Here is a 24,968-nt window from a genome sequence, read left to right on the forward strand (position 1 = left end):
CGGATATTCAGGCGATGAATGAGAATTCTAAGGAAAGTGGAGTTGTCATATATTATCAACATCTATATTCACAAGTACAACTTTGTCACTTTGGATATGTGCGTGAGAGTGTGGGAGTGTGTGTTAGTCTGCATAAACTCTACTTGTTTCTACATTTCTGAGTCAATTCTGTTCAAACTTCCCAAGCGCGTGCGCCATGCTTTCCACCAGGTTTAAAAAATCTATCCAGTTTTTAAGAACCGGTCTCTAAAGCAGCCCCTTCGAGCTATACAGTTGAAAATGGAAAAAATTCCAGGCAACTCCGGGCTTATTATTTGTTTCCAATATAAGAAAATGTCTTTGCTCTCAAATAATGTCTGCAATTTTTTCTGAAACAATTTGATCAAATGATATATTATACACTTTTAACGAAGATGAATTATAGCTCTGCTCAAGCAAATAGTTTCATTATTCTATTGCAATTCACACATGGTTTTTGTACACACTACATAATCCTAACAATGTGCGATTTTAATTGAAAACAAAAACTCTTTCATTTTATTTCAAACTGTTATTTGTTACATATTTTCATTATTAATTTTAAACTACTTAGCTATGGTTAAACCAAGCTTTTTTCATTGACGTCATTCTGTTTCCACCCTTCCATTTTGTAACAGCAATTGTACTACAGATTTATCTTTTGCAAACTCTTCTTAGGCGTATAAATGTTTAATAGGTTTACGAATACCTGATGCAGAAGTTTCTAGCGCAGCGTACAGGTCTTATTTTGTTTACAGTTGCAATAGGAGAGTAAGACAACTTCTAAAATCAACCTGATTCTAGGAAATTTTGGAGAACAATCCCCAGCATTTCAACAAATTAAACTTTTAACTTTGCCGTAATCTGAACTCATTCAGATGATCATTTGACTCATCTCTTCTAATAAAGCCTTAGACAGGTTGACAAACTCTCACCAAGCTGAAAAAAAAGTTTTGCTACAAATGTCTGAAATAGGCTGCTTTAAGCATCGTGATTGCTGCTGACACATCAACAAACCTATTTGCCAGCTCTAGGAAGTTTTAAGTTTTCCAATAATTACTTTGTAATTTAGCTGCTGATTTTTATGTGACATTTTGATGGGATTAAAGATCAACTTTCTTACCCCCAGATAATCCTTTTTACCTGCCACACTTTGGATGGAATCATAATGTTGATAAATAGTTTTATTTGACTGAATTAGACAGCAATTTGAAAGTCTATTCATATAGATATCATTTCAATTTCTAATTTTCTAATTCTGCCAATAAATGTCCATACAGAAGCAGTTTGAAATATCTGTAGGAACAAAAGCATGAAATTCTAAGGTATGCTAAACTGTCATGCGGACCGCTGTACAGTAAGAGCCTATCAGTGTGAGTCTGTGCTTCAGCAGATTTATTACTTATAAATTTTAACTTGTCTCGCTATGAACTGTCGAGGCACACAACCCTTTCATTTCTTTTTTGCTTCTGCGCGCCAGTAAAATATTTATCAATAGTCACATGAGCAACAAACTGGATACATTTCATCAGATAAGATAACTGCATATAACAATGGCAATTATTTTCACCATGATAGGACGAAGCTTGCATACACCAGACGTCAGACACGTAATCCTTGACCTCGACTCTTACTGTTAGAAATCATTGAATCTGGCATCGCAATCATCCAACAGCCAAGGCGGAAGGTCACTTTAACAAAATAGTAGTACAGTTTATAAACTAAGCGTGCCTAGTCCACTTGATGGGACTATTATGAATACAAAGCCATTCGCTTTCCATTGTTTATCGGTGATACTAGCAGACCCAAGCATTGATAATCAGTTTTGCCGGACAAGCCACATGGGACTGCTCAATTTGTCAAAACAATCTGCGTGAGGTTACTTCTCGGTGCCCTCATTGACTCCTATGCTATGGCTGAATCTGCTAGGGCAGCTACTTCAGGAGTGACTATAAGAGAGTTACCACCGGCAGCGAGCTTACAAATGGATAGCATAGAGGCAGCTGGTGATGTGCCAAAAAGTAGGTATTTTATATTTATTACGAGTTGATAGGAGAAAGCTGGAGGTAAACTGCTGTAAAACTGGGTAAACTAAGAGGTATTAGAAAGCGTTACAGTTAGCAACAGTTTTGTACCACTCTCTTGGAGAGCACGCTAAAGGCAAAGAGTGCAAGCATCATTTTTTGTGATGTTTATTAAAAGTGTAGTTCAATTTCTATATATGTTATTTTGTAATTAATTGAAAAATGTGATTACTTCATATTAATTTACAGCGACTTGATTTGTGTTACAAATCGAATAACTTTTTTTATTAGGTTCAAATTTGATTTTTAAACATACTTTCTGACAATTAGTCAGCCAATCCAAATGAAGTACTGCTAATTTACATGAATTTGCTATCATTCACAGCTGCCTCTGACCTGATGGATGTAGTGTTAACACTCGGACTGATGAAAAATAACGCGGCTGAATGCTTTTCATTTTTAGATATATTCAGTATCAAAATTCAAAGTTTCACATGTTTGCAAATAGAGTATTTTTAATAAGATGATTTCATAACCTGAAGCATTTGATCAAGTTATGGTATGGGGTACTAAGCAGCATGAGTTCCTTACACCAAAACAACAGAGCCTTCTTATACTAGCCAAAGTAGGAAGATCCTAACAGTATTAAAGGAGAATTATAACCCACAGTAATCCGGTACTCGCTGTGAACACAAGTTTGTCTACATATTTGATTCTACAACATCTTTAGCATACAATTTTCACTATATTTGGTAAAATATATTTGGCAAAAATATAATTTTAAGCAAAAGGAAGTTTATGATTTTAAACATACATTATTTGTTGCTATGATCTTGTGGCTAGGACATGGCAGACACCAATTTCAGCGCAAGAGGCCATCATCCGTCAACATACGGAGCATGCATGGACAAATGGACGGTGATGAGACGGCAAAGCTGAAAGTGTATTATCAAAGTGATAGCAAAGTGTCACTTGAACAGGTAATCAGTCAATGAAGTGAATGTAGATAGTTGAAAGCTGGCTTTTCCTGCTGGGCTGATTGCAAATTGGCACGATATGTGCTGTGATGAAAAGCCTCCGCGTTTTTTCCTAAAATCTGCGTTGACAAACAGGAACTACGGAAAGTTTTCCTGAAGGTAAATTACAGTTCATACCTAAGCCTCATTTTTTCGCTGTAAAAAGTTCCAAAATATTGTTTTTTCTAAATCTTTTGGAGACATTTCAAACCAGAATCTTTTACTTCATGTTTATTCTGCTTATATCACTCTTTTTTATATCGTTCGTTTCAGTTAGACAATCTACGAACTAGTCTCAAAAACTTCTATGATACTCCTTGTGAGAAATGGAAGTCAAAACCAAGAAAGTTTCCCTTTAAACTGCTCCTACAGCTACTAAAGGTGGCAGTTGTCACTATTCAGGTAGATTATTCTTTCTCGACATAATTAATTAAGTCTTTCAGACTCGGCAGTCGTAGGTTATTTTTATCACTGAAGCAAATTTATGAAGTTGAAGGTTGTTCATGCCTTGCATTTGTAGACTGTATACAGACAACTTCAATACTCTCAGATACAATTATAACTAGCATTGATTACACAAATTATTAAATCAATGTTGCTTATTTTTGTCACATCACAGAAGATATAACAACATATGAATGCGTTATCTGTACATTCTCTTATGTAATGGGCTTTATAAATCATTACTACTCATTTAGATAATAACCTTTGCTGAAGAACGGTCATCCTTTGAGAGGTTTTCTCAAAGAAACCAAATATCATTTCACCACTTGTTCCTCAAAGATTGGGATTCAGGTCGAGAAGTCCCACCATATCCTCCTGGTAAGTTTGTGACAGGAAGCTAGAAAATGGCTATAAGGTTATAAAGCTATAGGAAAGTATTTTATGACAATGTTAGTGAATGTATGTACATGTCAAATGGCACAGCTATAGGCTATAAGGAAGTATTTTTATAACAATGTTAGTGAATGTATATAGACCTACATGTCAAATGGCACAGTTACAGCCTATAAGGAAGTGTGTTTATGATAAGATAAGAGAAACACTATGTTTCCATGATGCGCAGTGCTTCGATGCAGCCCCCTCCGAAGTCGAGGGGATTGTAAGTTTCCATGCTGCCCAGGGGTTTTCAGCAAATTAGCCAAAGAAGAGAAATTGTATAAATCAAATCGCTGGGTGAAGACATAGAATCGATCACGGATATTGAACGTCAGAAACGGTTTTTTTATGCTTCTGTTGTTACCTATAATACTTTTATTTACAATACACATTCACAAGGTTTTACAAACCATAACACAATTTTTACAAAGTAATATATTTTAATAGGTATTTTTAAGTATTATATTATTTAAATGTTACTATAGGACTTGCCATTTATTTTTCGAAAAGTGTTGGCATCGATAACAAAGTCCAGGAAAGTTGTCACCTCATCATCCTCGTGGCGTGGGTGCAGACCATAATTAAATTTAAGTGAAAGAAAATTGGAAGATTAGAAAAAACAAGATAAGCAAGATAGCATTTGTACTAGTTTATGGCCCTCGATGAATCTGCCTACACAGCAATGCGTAGCGCAGAGAGCTATGCGCAGCCACTGCGCAACTGCCGTTTCCTTGCCGCGAAATTGCACTGGCTTCGCACTGATCAGTGCGCAGTGATTTCAGTGAGAAGACGCCGTTTCCATGATTCGGAGAGGGCGCAACTCCGAAGCACTGCGCATCATGGAAACATAGTGAATGTACATGCTAATTAATACAAAATCTTGGAACTTTATGATAACAAAGTGGCTCATTACCATGAGAATCAGTGACGGACAACTATAAATGCTGCTAACAAGCCGTTCATAGTAGAATTATGATATTAAGATGCCTGCATAACAGTGTGGTGACTATGCATGCGATGTATGTATACATAGGCAGTCAGTAGGGATACATAGTGAGTAGGTAAATATGTAATACACGTATACATAGTCAGTCAGTAGGGATACATAGTGAGTAGGTAAATATGTAATACATGTATACATAGTCAGTCAGTAGGGATACATAGTGAGTACGTAAATATGTAATACATGTATACATAGACAGTCAGTAGGGATACATAGTGAGTAGGTAAATATGTAATACATGTATACATAGTCAGTCAGTAGGGATACATAGTGAGTACGTAAATATGTAATACATGTATACATAGACAGTCAGTAGGGATACATAGTGAGTAGGTGAATATGTAATACATGTATACATAGACAGTCAGTAGGGATAGATAGTGAGTAGGTGAATATGTAATACATGTATACATGGACAGTCAGTAGGGATACATAGTGAGTAGGTAAATATGCAATACATGTATACATAGCCAATAATGGCTAAATGCTATTGGTGTTTACTGTCTGGCAGCAGCACATTAGTTTAAATACATGTACATCACTGGTGCTCCAACAACCTATTAAGTTTACAATTAGGTCGTCCTATTTTATATCTCGCACATTCAACTATAGAAAGATCGATGTCAATAACTCATTCTAAAAATGCATCGCAACAGCTGACCCAGTTGTGGATATTCTCAATAGCCATTAAAATTTTACAAGCAAGCTGTTGCATAGTTGCTTTTGAAATTTGACTCGTGCAAGCAACGCTTGTTTATATGATTTACGGACAGCGCCTGTTTTAATGAACTGGTGGACGATTGATTGTACGATTTGTTACACAGTTGTTATACAGGTGGTCATATACAAATAGTGGTTTGATGGCTAAATTTAGTGACATTTTATAAATCTAAGGATGTGCTGAAGGTGCAGTGACATGTCATAAGTCTGACATATTGTAGCTCAATTATATGTTATAGGTCAGTAGTATAATGGTCATTTGGTGAGTGACATATAATAAATCTGTGATATCTTATAGGTAAATGTGTGTTAAAGCAGTTATTTGCTACAGAACTTAGGATGTATTATACAGCTAGGGTTGTGCATTGCTATTGTGATATGCTTTAGGTCATGACCGCAGGTCTACAGTTCATAGCCTACCATTCAGATGATAACATATCAATTGACTGGTAGCTTATCTATATTCTGGTAGCACTATTTTACTAAAATGTATTTTTCTAAGGGTGTGCTTTTCGTGGTATTTCAAAGTCTCATGCTTCGTGGTGACAGACACTAAATACCTGTCAATATACACGTAGTCGCACTTCTATCACTCTCCATCATGCTTGACAAAAAATACAAAGCTGTGAGCCAATGTTTGCATAGTTTGTTTATTTTTTCTAAGCTTGCAAAAATTGTATAGCTGCTTTGAGCCATAGGTGCATTGTTCCACTGCTCCCCTTTCGTTGCCAATGTCCAATCTGAATGATAAGCTTGTTTATAACTTAACGCTCCTCTGAGTGATAATCTCTAAGCTGGGCATCATAAACTGAGTCACCTGTCATTTTCCCCAAAGCAACTCTGGTAGCTTGCTAGCTGTTGCAATATGTGGTATGAGTACAGAGCGCTTGAATGGCTGTTGTTATGAACTTAGAGTTTGCAAATAGTGCATCAAAACATATAAATGTTAATTTTTATTGCTTATAAAATTATGTTGTTTGTCTAATATAGACATTTACATACTCTCAATAAGAAAGCCATATGTTGCAATTCTAATGCACCGTTAAAACAAAATCGATTTGTAAATTTTGGGTTTTAGTAAAAAATGTTATAGCAAACAGTGAATTAAGGTCAAAAACGCCAGTTTGATGCAGTTTTTATTTTATTAGATGCAAACATGTCTGTTTTGATTGGCTCAGATGCACACTCACTTAAGCATTGTTGTTGTGATTGGCTCATATACTCTTTCACTTAAACATCTCTGTTGTGATTGGATCATAGACTCACTCACTTAGAAATGTCTGTTGTGATTGGATCATAGACTCACTCACTTAGACATGTCTGTTGTGATAGGATCATAGACTCAATTAAACATATCTGTTGTGATTGGATCATAGACTCACTCACTTAGACATGTCTGTTGTGATTTTTCCAAATTTTTAATCCATACAGTGAGTCATAACTAAAGTTCTTGTATCATGCTCTAGCTAGCAGGAACAAGGAACTTAAAAATGTATTTTAATCAAAAGACACCGCTGTGCAAATTTACTTTGTCTTTATACTAAAGAGTTGAATGAGCTACTACACCATTTAAATTGAACAGGAGTTCCATTGTCTAAAAGACAATAGAGGAGAGCGTTATTCTTACTACTCACAGGCTAGTTAGCTATCCTACATTGTTGAAGAATTTCTCCAATATTTTGCAGCCTCTGGACCTTACGCGGTGTATTCCCGAAGCGAACTATATGAACACATTAACCATGTACTTTACCAGGTAGGTCTGTAGAGCACTATTTGACTTTATAAACTATTGTTGTTGCAACTTTCTACAGTGATTAGCCAATCAAACCTTATTTAGCGCTCTTAAAATTCAGATCAAACCATTCATCAAGTATATAACTTGATTTGTCAAGGTATAACTTGTAGAATTATTGGATGAAAACTCTTAAAAGTCAAATAGAAACAGCACTGCTCATCTGCAAAAATCTCTCTCAAAATCGCATGTCTAATAAAAATAACTATTTTCTCAATCTAAAAAAATTATCACCTCTCCAAACAATACATCAAACTTTCATGTTTTTCAAAAGAACATCTTTTGTAGGATACTGTTCAAAAATTACAGTTTTTGAAATATTTGCACTCTATCACTGCTCTTTTGTTAACTTTGATTCCTCTAAAGCTGTAAACATCATAATAAAAACGGAGCCATTTGTAAAATATTTTATAGCAAAGAAGACAACTCCTTAGCTTGAGTTAATCACAAATTCATTTGCATTGATCACTGGCATTAGAGTGGTTTTGTATAGAGCTAATAAAAATTGATAACTAAAACTTGGCCTTATTAAATTAGTAGAATCAGTTACATTAGTGTAATATCATCATTTGAATCCAACAACTTGCTATTTTTTTTCATGAAGCATGCTAGGCATTTCACAGTAGGTGTCCTATTTGCAATCGTGTGATAATGCTATAAGTGAAAAAATACAGGAAGTGAAATAGAAGTGTATCATTTTCATACGATCATAAAGGGCCAAAGTTAAATTCACTTTTAGTTGCAGACGATTAAGCTCTGTTCACGGTTAAGTCATTAACATTGTACTAGTGATTAAAGAAGCCAAATGTGATTAACTGATCAGCGATCTATCACAATGTATTGCGTATGACAGTAGTATTTTTATGAGTGTGGAAGAAGAGTTAATACATTAATACTTTTTTGAATGAACTTATGAATGCAGTTGAAAAGTTCCCAATCTTACATACAGTATTACAGGTTTGAAAAGGTGTCACTGACAGATTTTCGCCGAATTCCGAATGATACCGTCAATATGACTGCTCTATATTATGAAAAGGCGGAACTGTATCCACTGGATAAGAACTTCTATGTTTACCCAGAAGTCTGTAAGTAGTAACTGTCATTCTAAAGTAAAAATTCTAACTTAAATCGATTTTGTGTCGTCTATAAAAAATGATAAGCTTCATTTCAATTATGCTGCAGTCTTCCGATAGAGTCTGTCTGATTATACCGCTGGTCAAGATTTCTCCTTATTTATGGCTCCTTATTCATTTTTCCATATTCATGTTAAGATCAGACATGACAAGCGCTACAGTAAAAATGTTCACAACTAGAACAGCTATCATCTCTAAAACATTAGTCCATAACAGCTGTAATCTATACCAGGGATCGCTAAACATATTATGGACATGTTTCCTTTTTCATATCCATTTCCATAAACATAAATATTTCCATAATTTTGTGGAAATGGATAAGGAAATTTTTTTTAGAAATATGGAAATGTTATGGAAATAGAAATAATATGCAAACAAATTATGGAAATGGTATGGAAATAAAAATAATACGGAAATGAATTATGGAAATGTTATGGAAATGGAAATAATATGGAAATGAGTTATGGAAATGTTATGGAAAAGGAAATTATATGGAAATGAGTTATGGAAATAGAAGTAATATGGAAATGAAATAGGGAAATGTTATGGAAAAGGAAATTATATGGAAATGAGTTATGGAAATGGAAGTAATATGGAAATGAAATAGGGAAATGTTATGGAAATGGAATTAATATGGAAATGAATTATGGAAATGTTATCGAAATGGAAATAATATAGAAATGAGTTATGGAAATGTTATGGAAAAGGAAATTATATGGAAATGAGTTATGGAAATGGTGTGTGTGCGTGCGTGCGCGCGTGCGTGCGTGTGTGTGCGTGTGCGTGCGTGTGTGTGCGTGTGTGTGTGTGCGTATATGTGTGTATGCGTGTGTGCGTATATGTGTGTGTATGTGTGTGTGTGTGCGTGCCTGCGTGCGTGTGCGTGCGTGTGTGTGTGTGTATGTGTGTATATGTGTATATGTGTGTATGTGTGTATGTGTGTATATGTGTGTATGTGTGTATATGTATATATGTATATGTGTGTATATGTATATATGTATACATATGTATATATATGTATGTATATATGTATGTATATATGTATGTATATACGTATGTATATATGTATGTATATACGTATGTATATATACATGTATCATGAAAGCTATAATATCCCCTGTTAGTCCACATTAGCACTACTCTATAACTACTTGTACAGGATTTAAGCTGCTGGTGGTCTACTGCATTTACCTACCTAACAAGCAGTTAGCTAAATACCGTAGATTGTTACAAAGTAGACCTTTTACAAATAGAGGTAAAAGTTGAAGCTTTTAAACCACTTGGTATACCATATATTACACTTTTCTAAATGAAGTTAACCAGGGTTGTGTGTTTTTGGAAAGTAATGCTCTACCTGATTATTATTTAGCACCAAAGTTTGAAGGATTAGTCTTACCGGAGAGCATTGGAGAAAATTGCACAGATTTTGAAGATGAAAACTGCTATGATGTGAGCAAGTACCTCGATGAACAAAATGAGACAATTGATTTTGCAAGGTCTAGTATTTCAGATTTGTTTTACTATGTTATGGCATTAGTTCGGCAAATACATTAGCTACAGCTTCAATTGCCAATAGATACATTACCTACAGCTGCAATAATCAATAAATACATTACCTACAGTTACAATAGTCAATAAATACATTAGCTATAACTGCAATAATCAATAAATACATTACCTACAACTGCAATAATCAATAAATGCATTACCTACAGTTACAATAGTCAATAAATACATTAGCTACAACTGCAATAGTCAAAAATTCTTTGCCTGAACCAACTAAAATTTTCTAGCAATCCAACTTTGTATATTTTGTAGACTTACAGAGCTGAGGCTTCATATTACTTTAAACGGAATAAACGTCAAGCAGCCCGAGCATAATCTACGCCGACCAATTGCAGATGTAGAGTGTGTACAGTTTAAAATAACAGTAAGTCTCACAAGCACATACGTACAATACATAAATCAACAGCCAAATAAATGAACATTTATGTGAATAAAATAACTGAATCAACTGAAAAGAAGAAAGTTATTAAACTGAACGCGTAAGCAGTAGTGAGTACAACATGTAACAGACCTTTAACCCAATTAGTAATTATAGACATGTTAATTATAGCCTTAGTTCACGCCGGTGTATATTGTAGATTGTATATGATAACTCAGGAGGTAATGGAGAGACCCTAATCAATCTAAAAACTCTCCTAGACATGCGAACTTGCTATAAAGGTCAACCAACAGAGCAGCAAGTGCTGGAGAGTTCAGTGCGTGCCAGTAAGATCTTTGTTTACTTTTTTTTACTGGTTTGATCCTTTTTCTAAAAAAAGAATCAAACGAGATGACACTAAAATGAACTGCACATCTTTATTACTAATTCCATCCGAGTTCCGGTTGTCACTTGCATCACCAAGGCTACTCATTTACGGTAGATTTTCTATAGGAATATAGGAGATCTTGATCAATATAGTTGATCAAGATAATAAATATTATATAATAATACAAGCAATAATATCAGCAATCAGCAATCAATATAGTTGATTCTTTTTCTAAAAAAAGAATCTTCAGTTTACAAGCAGAATTTCAAGTAGTAAGTCAATTTTTTGATGTAGTAATTGGAAAGATTAGCAGTTATACATTAAATTGCTTTAGTAAACACCTCTATTAAAGCATTTACTTTGCACCCATTTTGACACTTTTATTTTACATATATTTTGTATAGATTTGTTATCGATTTTATGTAGCCATTAACATTGCATAGCTTGGTTGAACTACATGTATGTTATGAAGTATAGCGATGCAACTGCTATTGCAGCAAAGCAAACTTTAGAAATAAATTTATAACTTTATGTAGTACGTGAAAAGGGATTTTTGGTCTAATCAATCTTATTAAAATACAGCTTTGGTCCCAAAAGCGTGTTCCAAACTGGAAGAATAACTTCATGTACCAATATGAGATGATAACTCTTAAAGGTTGACTTGCAGCAAAATTCACATTACAGTTATTTGGTATCAAAAGGTTCAACATGTCTTACTCTGCTGTGTTGTAGGTGCAGAATATGTGGAAATATTATTACAAGCGCTTGAAACCTAAAAAACGAACAGTTAATCGCCGCCATCACGAAACTGCCGTAGATTAGAATCTCTTTCCAAAACGGCTTTAATGGGACGTACTTGAACACGATATGCTTCTGTTCACACTTTCATGCAACCTCATTCATCGAAATATTTTCACAAATATACTTCACACATTCAATAAAACCATATCTATTGTCCTTACATGTCTATTTCATCATCATTGTAGTGCTGCCACTTTGAGCACTGATATCTCAAAACCTAGCATAAAAATTAGTTTAATTTTTTAACCTTAGCTCGAATGAGTGTATATCATACTTTGATAAACACGAGGAGTCTGTTGGTCACCTGTGATAGTCAAAAAATTCTGCAGAAATGGTTTGTGCCGTTTGGCAGAAAGTATGGGCCACATGATCAGATTACGACTAAATTAATGACTAAACCAAGCTGAAACAAAACTGTAAAGTAGCGAGGGTCTACATTTAATAAGGGCTTTCCCTTTATCAACCTCTTAGCTTATGACGATCCAAAGTGTTTGTCATAAACTAGTGCTACGAGACGTTTTATATTGAGCTTTTATTGACCTTTCCATTCACTTAATAACATCACGTGTCAAAACAATAACCACATCGAGTTGAGTATGTCATTGAAATGAAGGGATTCCAACCTACTTCGTTTTCGTGATGGCTGCAATTAACTGTTCGTTTTTGAGCTTTTAAGAGCTTGTAATCACATTTCCACATACTTTGCACCTGCAACACAGCAGAGTAAGACATGGTGAATCTTTTGATATCATATAACTGTAATGTGAATTTTGTTGTAAGTCAAAATTAACTATACTAACTGTAACAGCTATAATTGTGTTCGCTGTTTTTACTGCAATTACAATGATGTCATTATATTAGTTTGCTTCGTAGTTTTCCATCGTCTTTATAGTTTTTATAGCTTCATGCCTGTCGGTTGCAGTAAAAAATTGTGTTTAATAAGAGTAAGGTCTGTGAAACACCTGCATATAAAAATCTACCCTTAATTCTTTCCATAAATAAATTATGCTGTTTTGTTACAAGCAATCAGGCTGACGGTTGTATCTTACGATCAAAACACAATCTCTGCACTAAAGATTGTTTTGAATAACTCTTAAAATCGCTTACTTGTAAGATATTTAAATCTCTAAAAAATGATACACAAAATTTATCAAAGTTTTACAACCACCTGACTGATTTTGGCATACAGTAAAAATCTCATATAAAAGATTTTCATGCTTTTGCGAGATTAAACATTGTTAATCCAGACAGAATCTGCTTTCAGTTGTATTAAATACACAATTTTTATTCTCTAAAAACAATACTCTGCTGGTATGTGCCATATTGTATTCGTGTTTGCTTTTATTTTCTCTTTTAGACAATGAAGCTGCTACAATTGCTCTCGCTATGTTTGACGGAGTGGTTCTTCTGCTTTGTGCTGTTTCCTTTCTGTTGTCAGGCAGAAGTACCATTCACAGAATACAAAAGTGTAAGGTAAGAAAACTCCTAGTGTTATAATATGTTGTAGTTGAGAATATATCTCACTACTGCTCACAAGCAGAGTTAGATCAATCAATTTTAATAATTAAAGTTGTGATATATGTCAGTTAGTCAATAGAACCTCACAAAATTAAGCTTTTCTAACAGACGTCTCATTCTAAGAATGAATAAAGGAAAACTGGAAAGTACTAACTGTAACAGCCATGATAAAGCTTGATAAAGATCATCAACATAAACCGGAGATCTAAACATTGTGTCTTTAAGTAAATATGTAAATAAGCAGCCTTGTTTTTTGCAGCATAGATTTTGTTGTGAAAAATGTGAAAACAATTGATTTGACTTGACACTGAAGGCTTAACTTAGCGTAAAATTACTGTAATCATGGACCCTATGCCAAGTTTAAGTGGTAAGACAAAAGGAAGAAGTTGTTGATAATAACAGACCAATAATACTACAGTTACTCTGCAGTAATTAAATTAAAAACTCAATTTTTTACGTTGTAGAGTCAAAGGGGTGAGTTTGAGAAGATGTAGGAGTAGATTAGAATACTTACATGTATTTTACATGTATTTTTAAGCCTCGGCTTACATAAAATCCCTATAATTAAGCATATCATTTACTGTCTAAATGTATTATTTCATTGCCAATCAACCTGTTAAGCAAACGTAAATTGCATGCTTGTCAGATTTGACAACTGTTTGCAGAATGCCAACAACCTGTTCAAGAGCCACTATAACTACCAACTTACCATACCAGAAATGTCAGACTTCTTATCGGCGTGGTACATTCAGAACATGATTAGTGATACCCTTGTGATAGCTGGCACAGGAGTAAAAATATTCTTGAGGTTCGGGGTGAGTTGGTTTCACTTTATCTGCTTAGGTGTATTTATTGTGCTAATAGTAGTAGAAGTTGTACCAGACTAGGTAGAAGGAAGATTAGCACTGCACTAGCTGTGAAAATGTTTGCTGTTTAAACTGTACGCAAGGCTTGGTGCTTTACATTCCCCTTTATCATCATAGCGGGCTGCCATTGTGACAATAGCTGTTTTTATTCTGATTTAATCCAACGTTTCCAGCTTGCTCTGCTATTGCTAATCTTTAACGTTTGTTACCGTTCACACCCACTTTTATTTTATTAAAGTTGCAATTTAAGACTTTCCGATTGCTCTTTCTTTTTAAGTGTGGCTACAACAGTTCTTTAGGCCAGCAATCATGCTCCATACTTTCAACATGCCTGAGTCTTTTTAAGCTTTTTTGAATATGGATCGCTGTGTGTGATGGTATTCTTGTTTTTTTCAATACATTACCCCACCACACTAACCCATCATTGCTTCTAAATATCTCTTATCACGGATGCTTGCATTTCTTCAGTTTCGATGATGTAAACAGCGTATGTCTCAGAACTATATTGTCTATATCTGTGATCTTTATTTTTACTTCTCACTCTTTGACAAAATGTTGTAATAGCATTCTGGTCTAGCAGTAGGAGTTGTATGTTACTATGCACCAGCTGAAACATGGAAAAACAACTCCCACTGAAACCTAACTTCATGCTCAAAGATCAACATACATGTGCACGTAGGGCCTACATTTGAACTTATTGTTTTTTGCAACAAGAAACATAAGTTTTTATATTTCAATAATTTAAAATTAATCAAAGAGGGTGCTAGGATGAGGTAAAGTTACTGTGGTTTGTTTATGCGTGTAGTTTTAGTGCTTGTACATGCTAGTGTTAGCTAGTGTGCATTTAAAGGCGATGTGACAGTCCGTATGTGTGAGCCCGTATTTGTATAAGCCCTATATGTGCATGTGTATGTGTATGTGCATGTGCAAGCTCATGTGTTTTGGTATGTTTGCAATTGAGGATGTACAAGTATATTTGAGAAAGTGCGACTGTGTTTATCAGGTTCATCTAAGTCGGCTTGAGTGACTGTATTTTTATGAAGAATTGTTTATATGCATGCACATGTCTGTGGTCCAAATGTCTGTGCACGGAGGTCCACAAACACGTCTGGGTTTTTGTTTGTGTGTGAGTCGCTATGATGGTGACAGTGTTTTTTCTCCACAGGTTGTGACAGGGTACTATTGTAGCGGAGGCCATTTTATGTTTTATTTGTATAGTTTATGCTCCAACATAATGTTCAATATGCAATATTGTAGAGTGTGGCAACAGAAGAGACATTTGACAATGACCAGTTCTATAATTCAGCTGCCATTCTTCTTGGAGTGGCAAGCCTGGCCCAATGGATTGGCTTGCTCCGCTATCTCGGTTTCTTTCACAGATATTATGTAAGTATATAGGGTTTAGAAAAAACTGTAAGATTGTTCTCTCCGAGCTTTATTCAAAACTTCAGTTCATGCAATAAATGACTTTAATACCCATCAGTGGCTTGTTTTACTCCAAACTTGGAAAAGGATTTTAGTCTTCGTCAAGCTATGCCAAACAGTTAGACTAAGACCAGCCCTGGTGGAGTGTTTGAATGTTCATGCTGTCAGATGCTTTTGCACTTGCCTGTAGCTGTTCACCATATTGATAATCAACGATTTAAATAGCGAAAAACTAAACAAGTTTATTTCCCTGTTAAAAACTTACTGCACTCACAATATAACTTTTTAAACCATTTCAACCCAAAAAAACTTAATACAAAAGTGGTAGTCACCACAAAACTGAACTTTTTAATTTTTTGGATAGAGGATAATTTCTAAATTTCTAAGTTTGAAATTTCTAAATTTTACTAGCACTGAAAAACTACCACAACATGGCACAGGAAACCACTTTACCCAAATGATCAAATCTAAAAACATAAACTATTAATCAATTTTTGTATTATTTTAACTAGCTAGATAGAACATTAGTTAATAAACTAACAATTTCAAGCTATCGGATTTATTGAACTTGCAAAAGCTGCCATATTTCTACATTGATATGGAATACTAAAATGAACTGCGCATCTTTATTACTAATTCCATCAAAGTTCTGGTTGTCACTTGCATCACCAAGGCTACTCATTTACGGTAGATTTTCTATAGGAATATCTTTTTAGTAATTATTTATCAATTAATTTGGCTATTTGTATCTCTCTTATATATGTGTAAGTTTTTTGTTGTAAGTAATTATCTGCAAATTTACTCGAAGTCATTCATATAGAGCTTCCTTATAGGAATATGTGATCCGATGTATGACAGTTATAACATAAATAAGAATATGTGATCCGATATATGACAGTTATAACATAAATAGGAATATGTGATCCGATATATGACAGTTATAACATAAGAACACAACTGTGAATGAATTAAATTTTGTATGTTGAGGATGGTTGTATGTAACTATATCTGACCATTTTCACTTTTTCCATGTTACTATCTAACTTTATGATAGTTGTCTGAAGGCATCACCATAGTAATGGAAAAGCGAAATTAGACCTTGGGATTTTCTTCACTCTTTCATTAGACAATAAAATTATTCATTAAACTTATCGGTGTGAATTTTAAGAGTATCGGGACAAGCCAATAAATAGAATTAACTACGTTCACCTTCTTTTTATCTCATGAATAATTCTCAGCTTAATAGTATTTGCGAGGCTTACAAATTGAACATTTTTATACTCTAGTGCTTTGATAGTTTGCTATGATGCCGGGTAGCACAGCTAGTATGCTTATGAAAATACTTCCTAATTCAGGATTAAATATTTTATGTTTCAGCTGTTAATACTCACAATAAACCATGCAGTTCCAGCTTTAATTCGCTTTCTGGTCTGTGGACTTACCATCTACATAGGTTTCACAATTGCGGGCTGGGTCACCCTCGGACCTTACAATCCAAAGGTTTGTGAAGTGTACACCTACTTCTATATTATTCCTCCTAAACTCTATTCTGATGAGCACTTTTTATAGTTTTAACTGTAGTACACCTACATGTATTGCTCTCCCAGTGAGAAATGGATTTGTTTGTTTCAGTTTAAAACGTTTGGATTAACGGCGGGAACTCTGTTCTCATTGATGAATGGAGATGAGCTCTATGCAACTGTGTCTATCATAAATTCAGAAGACCAACCTGTCATCGCTGTGTTTAGCGCCATATACCTGTATTCCTACGTTATCCTTTTTATATTCGCCATTGCCAACCTGTTCATAGCTGTCATAACTGACAGCTATGAATCTATCAAGGTAGTAAAGTTAGCAACAATAATTTTAAATATGTTCAGTTGTGATAGTGCAATTCTACTAATTTTAGTTGAATGTTATTTTATTTCTATGACTCTCTTTTTGTAATTCTACTGTATTATGATTATTTGAATTTACACACATCATTTGTAACTATGATTACTGATATATGCAAACCTGACTTTACTAGGTTGATCATGTCCATTCTAATTTAGTTGATGAAAATGATGCCAGGATTTCATTAACGTTTGTAAATTTATGAAACTATATTTTATTGTTTTTGCTAAATTTTAATCTTTTTAACCACTTACTTGAGTAAAATAAGTTTCAGTTAGACCCCCATTAGTGAACTTATCATAGTCACTAACTCAAAATGTTTTAGAATTCTAATTTACTTGTTGATAGACGAAACCAGAAAATGTGAAACAGAATATTTTAGAAAATCTTTAACATCGTCAATACTCAAAATTTATTTTATGCTGCTGACCAGAGAAACTCTCAGAAAGTTTTGATTCAGATGATTGAAACCCAATTTAGACCAACATTTTATTCATCTCAGTAACTACATTTGCAGAATTTTGTAATTGCTCAAAAGTTTGCGCAGTTAAAACACCTGCTGTTGTAAAAAAGGCTTGGCATCCATACTACACTTTATCATTCCTGACAACTTAATATCGATTCAAATATCACCTTATATTAATGAGACATCTGTGAATGCTCTTAAACGAATCTCAAATAAAGCCAATTTCAGATAGCAGGAGTTACCATGGAAATTGTAATCTGTCTAATGAGGACCATTCATTTCAATGAATCAAATATCTGTAAATTACTTATCATTCATTAATTGCGAAAGCTTACAAACAGAGAGAGTAGCAGCTATCATTTAGAATAAACAATGACAATAAAGAAGAATACTTGGGTTCATACTTTTTGTGTTAAGTTTTGTTATAAAGAAGGTGATTGACCACCATTACCATTGTTGAAAACTTTCACTGTCTATTTAACAAAATTATTTACATGTATATATACCGATATCGATGAGAAGGATTTTTAGTTGCCTACTAACAACAATATCATTTGTATTGACAGAGTGGTGAATGCTTCAAAAAGACATTTTTACAACACTTCGTTGATGACACCCTGGTTGTTGTTGGTAAAACTAAAGACAAAAATAAAAAGGTTTATGAGAATCAAACAGCTGAAGAGGTCGATGATCAGTATGGAGTACTTTCCACATTTCTTTGTTGCTTTGACCGATGTGTGCATCATGACGCAAACGTTACCAAATTAGAGGTAAGTATCTCAACCTTAGATGTGAACGCTACTTACTCTTTGGTAATGGCATTCTTTGACAGGTCACTTTAGCACTGCCTTGTAAAAATAACACAACTGAAATGTGTATGCTACTAGTTCTTAAAAAGTTCTCTATCTTAAAATATTTGAATATTTTCAACACTGTGCAAAGGAGGCAATTAGAAAAACTACAACAGAGTTTAAAAGTATAATTGTCAAAACATGAAAAAGTAAAATGTTCTATATAATTGATAAGCGGTTTTACATTTTAGCTGACGATAGTGTTGGCTATATAAAACCTAAGACCTGGTACCTGATGATATGAGCTCTGCTGATCTGCAAAAGTAACAAAAAATAAGTAATCTGTTTTATAGATTGAAAGTATCATGCAAAAAATTGATTAGATGGCAAACTTTAATGTATATTTTTCATAATTGACTAGTCTTCTGCAGAAATTGAGTAGATATTATTTATAACTTACCAAGCATGAGAATGACAGTCTCATTGGCAATGATATTTTAGAAATATTAAAAGACAATGTAACTATTGATGCTGTACTACTGATAATTAATGGTATTCTAATGTTTCATATCTAACCAGACAAATAAAAATATTTTTAATTTTCATCGTGAAATGCAGAAAGTAAAAAGAAACTAAAGGATACCGGTGCTGCAGATTATATTATTGTTTTACATATTTATGTTTGTAGGATGAACAAGACTTTGATTTGAGAACTTTAGACACTGAGTTGGAGAAGGCTATGTAAAATCCTTCTATTGAAGATATCTTTCTACAAACTGTATAATGAAAGGTTTTTTGTATTTTATCTATAGATGAAGTTCAATTAATCAAACCCCAGCAACTAGAGTATAGTAGATGAGCTTTAAACTGTTGATTAATAGTGCTAGTTTGCAGATAACTAATTCCAGAGATGATTTAACTTGCTTCCTAAATTTCTACTCATAAGTTGAAGAAATGTAAACAAACTTTGCTTAACTCATTGAAATTAACATAATGGGTTGACCATATAACCTCACTTCTGTTTTATGAGGTTAGCATTTCTTCAAATGAGCCCAGCTCAATTTATTTACCAATGGAATGCTTGCTATGGATAAATAAAAAGTTAGAACAAACACAGGTTATGTTCATAATTGGCAAAAGTAGTTTTTAGCTCAAAATTGCCTGAATGAGCAGAAAGCCTATGATTTTTTGCTGCTTCAATGATGGTCAGCGAGCCAGAGATTATTCAGTGTTACAGAAGACTGCTTTAATAATCACAAACTATTTCAACCTGCGATGAAGGTCGCATTAGAGCGCTGTGACAAAAGTACCAAATGAGGTTAGGTAGAATAAACAGTGCAATAATCTGGGTGGCTGTGGAAAGAGAATTGTGTTCAGATGTAGAATCATACTATAGTGGAGAGGAAAATGGCAGAACTGGCAAGGGTCTTTGGAACAAGTGCTTTGTGATGTCCGCGTAACTTGCTGCTTGAAGTACATCCTTAAATACTGTACTAGTGAGAAGCCACCCTGGCTAGAAAGTTGTTCCCACACTTTCAGCATTGGTGGTGAACGTGTGCTCAAAAGTGGCCCTGAAGCTTCTTTAGGTGAGATCATTTCCTAGAGCATCTTTCGGGCACAACTTAATTATAGCAGCATGTGTTCACAGAGTAGAAAATGAGTGGAGTTGAGAAAGCAAGAGTCCAAACGAATTTACCTGTCCAGAGGAAAAATAATCTACCTGAATGGTTATCACCGCTACCTTCACTAACTGTAGGAGCACTCTAAAGAAAAACTTTCTTGACTTCAAGTTCTATTTCACACAGAATGTCTCGAGTGAGTTAAAAAAGAAAATATAATAATTACTGATTTATGAAGAAATAAAATCTCTGACTAAACGAGACAACAAGCGAGCGCAATTGCCTGTTTTGCTTACTGAGTTCTTCCCAACAATCATTTCCAATGCTAGTAAGCTGAATAATTATGTTGGTTAAAATGAGTGAGAAACGAAAATGATATGAAAGTAAAACTAACTTGTTTACATTTTAAAACAATTAAAGCAGTTGTTCATATTATAGCATTTATCATGGTTTGGTATTATGAAATGCTTTTCATTAAAAAAATGCTATTGAAGTCTTGAACCTTTTTGTCAACCTATCATAAATACTTATATTAAATCAATGTTGGTAGGCCTACAATCTGCATTTTAGTTTAATATATAGAGTGAGTACAATATTTTTTCACTATTTCGTTAACGTTAAACTAGATAAATATCTCTTGTTGTATGCTAAAACTTATAGTTCATCCTTACCAAGTCTCCTGGTTTGGCCGGACTCTCCAGTTTTTTAAGTCAGTCTCCCTTTTTCACAAAATATCACTTTTTCCTCCAGCTTTTTCAATAAAAATAGTGGTTTAATTTTTTTACTTGTTGTTTCCCTTTTGTTTACTATGTAGTTGTGAGCTTGCATCAACATACAAAATTAGCAACAATAAAACAGATTGCTATTAAACCGTATGCCTGCCATAAAACCTGGGCTATTTAGATTTAGCAACATTGATGTCTAATGATTTGCTCTGCAGTTTTTCTATCAATAAACAAAGACTATACATGGAGCTGTGACAAATCATTGTCAAACGACCATGACCTCACAATGATAGTAGAGTACGTGAACATTGAATAAAATTGTAGAAGGGCCTCCTATGTAGGTACTACTGAGCTTAAAATCCCTGGATAGCAATCATGTGACTTTTACATTGATAGAGATACGTAATGCATGCGCCATATTGGCTAGCTAATCATGTACTAGTTGTGTTTGTAAACAAACAGTGAAAAATGACAGAAACGTACATGTTGAATAGTTATTTTCCACCTGAGTGTTAATGAAAACTCTTTCTACACAACATTTAGAATGCCCTGATAGAAGAAAACCTATTTACAACATATGTAGGGTTATATAATAAATGATAAGTAGATGTAAAATCGTGGACCACATTATTCATACAAACTGTTGTATTACAGATGCATAAACCCAGCAAATGATATATTCAGGCAAATAACAACTGTTACATTATATTAAAAATTATATTACATATGCATAAACCATAATGGAGAAACTTAGCACATGAAGTATTTTGATAAAAACAACACATAGGTATGCTGCCAAAACAGAAACTGTTTTCAAGATTTAAGTGATAATAGCTTATGAATGTATGATATGTATAATACAGTATCTGTAAAAGATGGAATGAACTACTGCAACAACTAAACGGAAATTAAAAACAGTTGTAATAGAGAGTAATCAAAATAATGCAAACAAGGAAATGCAGGCATTAGTGTAATCAGATGATTAAACTTATACAAACACGTTACAGAAACTGTGTAGAAGGAGATTTGTATACCACTGGATACTGAGCCAAGGTGCATCATAGTTTCTTAGAGCTAAATCAGATTAGAAATAGCAGCACAACAACAACTGCAGATGAATATTACAGTGATTACATTGTTACTGGCCTTTAAAAAGTACTGCTTTAGTATTTTATGCCGCAAAGATGCACCTTGCAGTTTGAATGTACGATTTTAGCATAATGAGGCTGTCGGAGATCATAAAACGACTGAATAAGGTTTTCTATCAGTGAAGCAGTGGTTGGATATGCCATATGCTGTGTTCGTAAGGTGCTTCCCAAGACATAGCACATGACTAGATCCAACACTACTGATAACATACACCATACAAAGGAGTGGATCTGGCTTTGCATTAATACGAAAGTATCGATCTGCAACTAGCAGGATCCTGATGACACCGTCTGATGGACGCACCAATCCTCCATTGTTTTTTAGCTCGAATAAAGTATAGAGATGTCAGTACTGGATATATTTGACTTAGTGGTAACCAGCGACTGACGACCAATGTCACGTGACAGCACTTTAGTTAGCTTTTGCACAATGTAGCCAGCTATATAGACAATACTTTTACCTATAACAGAAATTTGACATCTGAAATCATTGTGAGCTCCAAAAACTGATCAACTTCTGAAGTAGTCTGTATGATGAGAATCTCGTTTTGAGCAGTAAAATTACCTGTCTTACCAGCATCTGATTCTGCACCACATTTGCTGATAAATTTGCGAAAGGTAGCCTTAACCTGAGTAACGGTATGATTATTATTCCAACCACCTAAACAAAAGCATTAATTATAACAATTACATAAAATCAACAAAAATGAATGTTTTATTCACATAAACATAGTCACCTTAATATACAACAATACAGCTAATGAAATAAGCAAAAATAAAATAGGTAACAATGCTACCATATCGCTATCTAAAATGAAAGTGTGGCAATTTTCACTGGAAGTCATTCACACACATCTTAGGCATAAAGCTTAATGGAAATTTCTGAATCAGCATGGATCAAAAATAGATTGCGTTCATTAGATTATTTCAATAGAAATTACAACAAACAAATTGCAGAAATACTGCAAAGAAGTACTAACCATTGCCACAGATGCATTACTAGAGAAATTCACATCAACATCTTCTGATAAGCTGCAGACATATTCATAAGCACTTCCTGTGGCAGCTGTCGCTGTTTTGTGTGCTGTTTGAGGTTTCTGAAATATTGTTAGATATATCTATTTCAAGTTGAACAACCTAGCAGCACTGTGCTTGACAATATTGTTTAGAATTCAGTCATTGAAAATCACCATTTTACACTGAAAAATAAACCTTTAAATGACTGGGCAGTGTAAACAGTGTGGGCACAGCATCTGGTTTCAGTCCAACACTTCGACTTGTTCTGTCAAAACATGTTGGTGAAATGTTCGTTGCAGATAGGTGCCCAAGGAACAGGCTTATTAATTTTTCTGCAGTTGCGATACTATTGTAAATAACTAGAGTTCTCAGTTACTTTGTTTGTAAATCTAAAAATCAAAATGAAACTAGTAGTTAGCTACCAACAGTAAGAATAAAAATAGCATTATTACTCTTATCTCCTTACTGCTAGCTGTATCCAGGTACAACAATAAATAATAGTATAGAAACTACAAACACTTTTTTCAAATGTTTATTTAGAAATAGTGCGATAGTTTGTAGTTCCTAAATATTAATATAATAAAAATTTCAAATATAAATAATAGAAACCTTTACTCTGAAGGAAGAAAAAGTTCACTCACTAGCTTATAAATCTATCTAATCAGCGACAACATACAGTCAAACTTGTAGACTCAGTATACGGACACTGATCGACTCTCACTCACCCAGTGACTAGTGTGGTAGAACTAACTCATGGCAGTACTAACTAGCAGTATCAGCACAACTAGTAGTAGTCGTAGACTTTAGCAATAGTAATAGAACTAGTAGTAAAAGTGACTCACTTGTGAAATGTCATGCCCTTTCCTTTGAAAGGCCATTCCTGCAGTTTTTGCAGTTCATGGAATAGCAATAGCACTGTGCACCTACACCCTTCTGTCTCTTACATAAATTATTAATAGTAAACTCAGTAATCTGTTCCTTTGATTTAGCTGTGTATCCGTGATCTTCCGTAGATGTTAAATCTGAAACTAGATTTCTTTCTCACATTGAACACAATGAAATTTACTCAAACGCTGACTCAACATGGCGTCAGGAGGATATCCGTATTCGCGAATGACCTCAGCCGTTCCAGGAGTTTTGAGTACATTGATAGGTACCAATGAAGAAAAAAAACTTCACAAAGAAGTCTAGGCTTCAGATTCATTGAGATGAAAATAAAACTATACTCCATTCAATTTTAGTGAGTCTCTTCTAACACTTTTATTACTTCTACATTTTACTTACATACTTTACTGCAATACCATGCCACTAAAAAGCCTAAATATGCTAGCAGTTTTAAGGCTGAATGGACTAAAAAATTTGCCTTCATCCATTCTGTGGAGAATAACAAATCTAAGGCAAACTGCGGCTGGTGTAAGTGCAAGTTTTCTGTCAGCCATGGGGATATCAATGATGTTACATGCCATATCAGTACAAAGAAACACAAAGACAATGATAAAGCTATCAATTCAAGCAAGAAGAGATATTCTATGCTTGCTGTTGAAGATGACAGAGTATCAAAAGTTTGTCCCACGACCAAACACGAGCGAAGCGATTGGTTGGGAGATTTCTGATAAATGCATATGTGCAAACAACTCCCGAAAAGTTATCCGTTAACGATGTTACCAAACCCTTGTACCGAAATTTCTTCAACCAATTTAACCATTTTTGTGTAGAGTCATTCAAGTATAATACTGATACAAAACACATATAAACCTATTTAAATATGTTACCAAGTCTTTGAAAGGTTACCGCAAAAT

The 24,968-nt window shown here is 34.2% G+C and overlaps 1 protein-coding gene across 2 annotated transcripts; it reads left to right on the forward strand.

Moving 5' to 3' along the window:
* Window positions 1–1,909: 1,909 nt before the first annotated feature.
* Window positions 1,910–19,721, forward strand: LOC137406363 (mucolipin-3-like). 2 transcript variants are annotated; one of them, XM_068092932.1, is made up of 16 exons: window positions 1,910–2,039; window positions 2,886–3,022; window positions 3,332–3,460; window positions 3,757–3,880; window positions 7,346–7,413; window positions 8,402–8,537; window positions 9,955–10,081; window positions 10,404–10,515; window positions 10,730–10,856; window positions 13,056–13,171; window positions 13,882–14,031; window positions 15,340–15,468; window positions 16,885–17,007; window positions 17,140–17,349; window positions 18,436–18,639; window positions 19,349–19,721. In XM_068092932.1, the coding sequence occupies exons 1-16, from the start codon at window positions 1,931–1,933 to the stop codon at window positions 19,403–19,405; spliced, it is 2,058 nt and encodes a 685-aa protein (XP_067949033.1). In that variant the 5' UTR covers window positions 1,910–1,930; the 3' UTR covers window positions 19,406–19,721. The 2 variants fall into 2 exon arrangements, with proteins under 2 accessions (XP_067949033.1, XP_067949034.1); XM_068092933.1 differs by lacking the exon at window positions 17,140–17,349.
* The last annotated feature ends 5,247 nt before the right edge of the window (window positions 19,722–24,968 follow it).

Source organism: Watersipora subatra, chromosome 10 (genome assembly GCF_963576615.1).
Source record: "Watersipora subatra chromosome 10, tzWatSuba1.1, whole genome shotgun sequence".
Taxonomy (NCBI): domain Eukaryota; kingdom Metazoa; phylum Bryozoa; class Gymnolaemata; order Cheilostomatida; family Watersiporidae; genus Watersipora; species Watersipora subatra.

Coding starts and splice junctions, on each gene's coding strand:
- LOC137406363 (XM_068092932.1), top strand. CDS start 1,931: ATGGCTGAATCTGCTAGGGCAGCTACTTCAGGAGTGACTATAAGAGAG. Junction 8,538..9,954: donor CTATGTTTACCCAGAAGTCT/GTAAGTAGTAAC, acceptor ATTATTATTTAG/CACCAAAGTTTGAAGGATTA. Junction 15,469..16,884: donor GTTTCTTTCACAGATATTAT/GTAAGTATATAG, acceptor TTTATGTTTCAG/CTGTTAATACTCACAATAAA.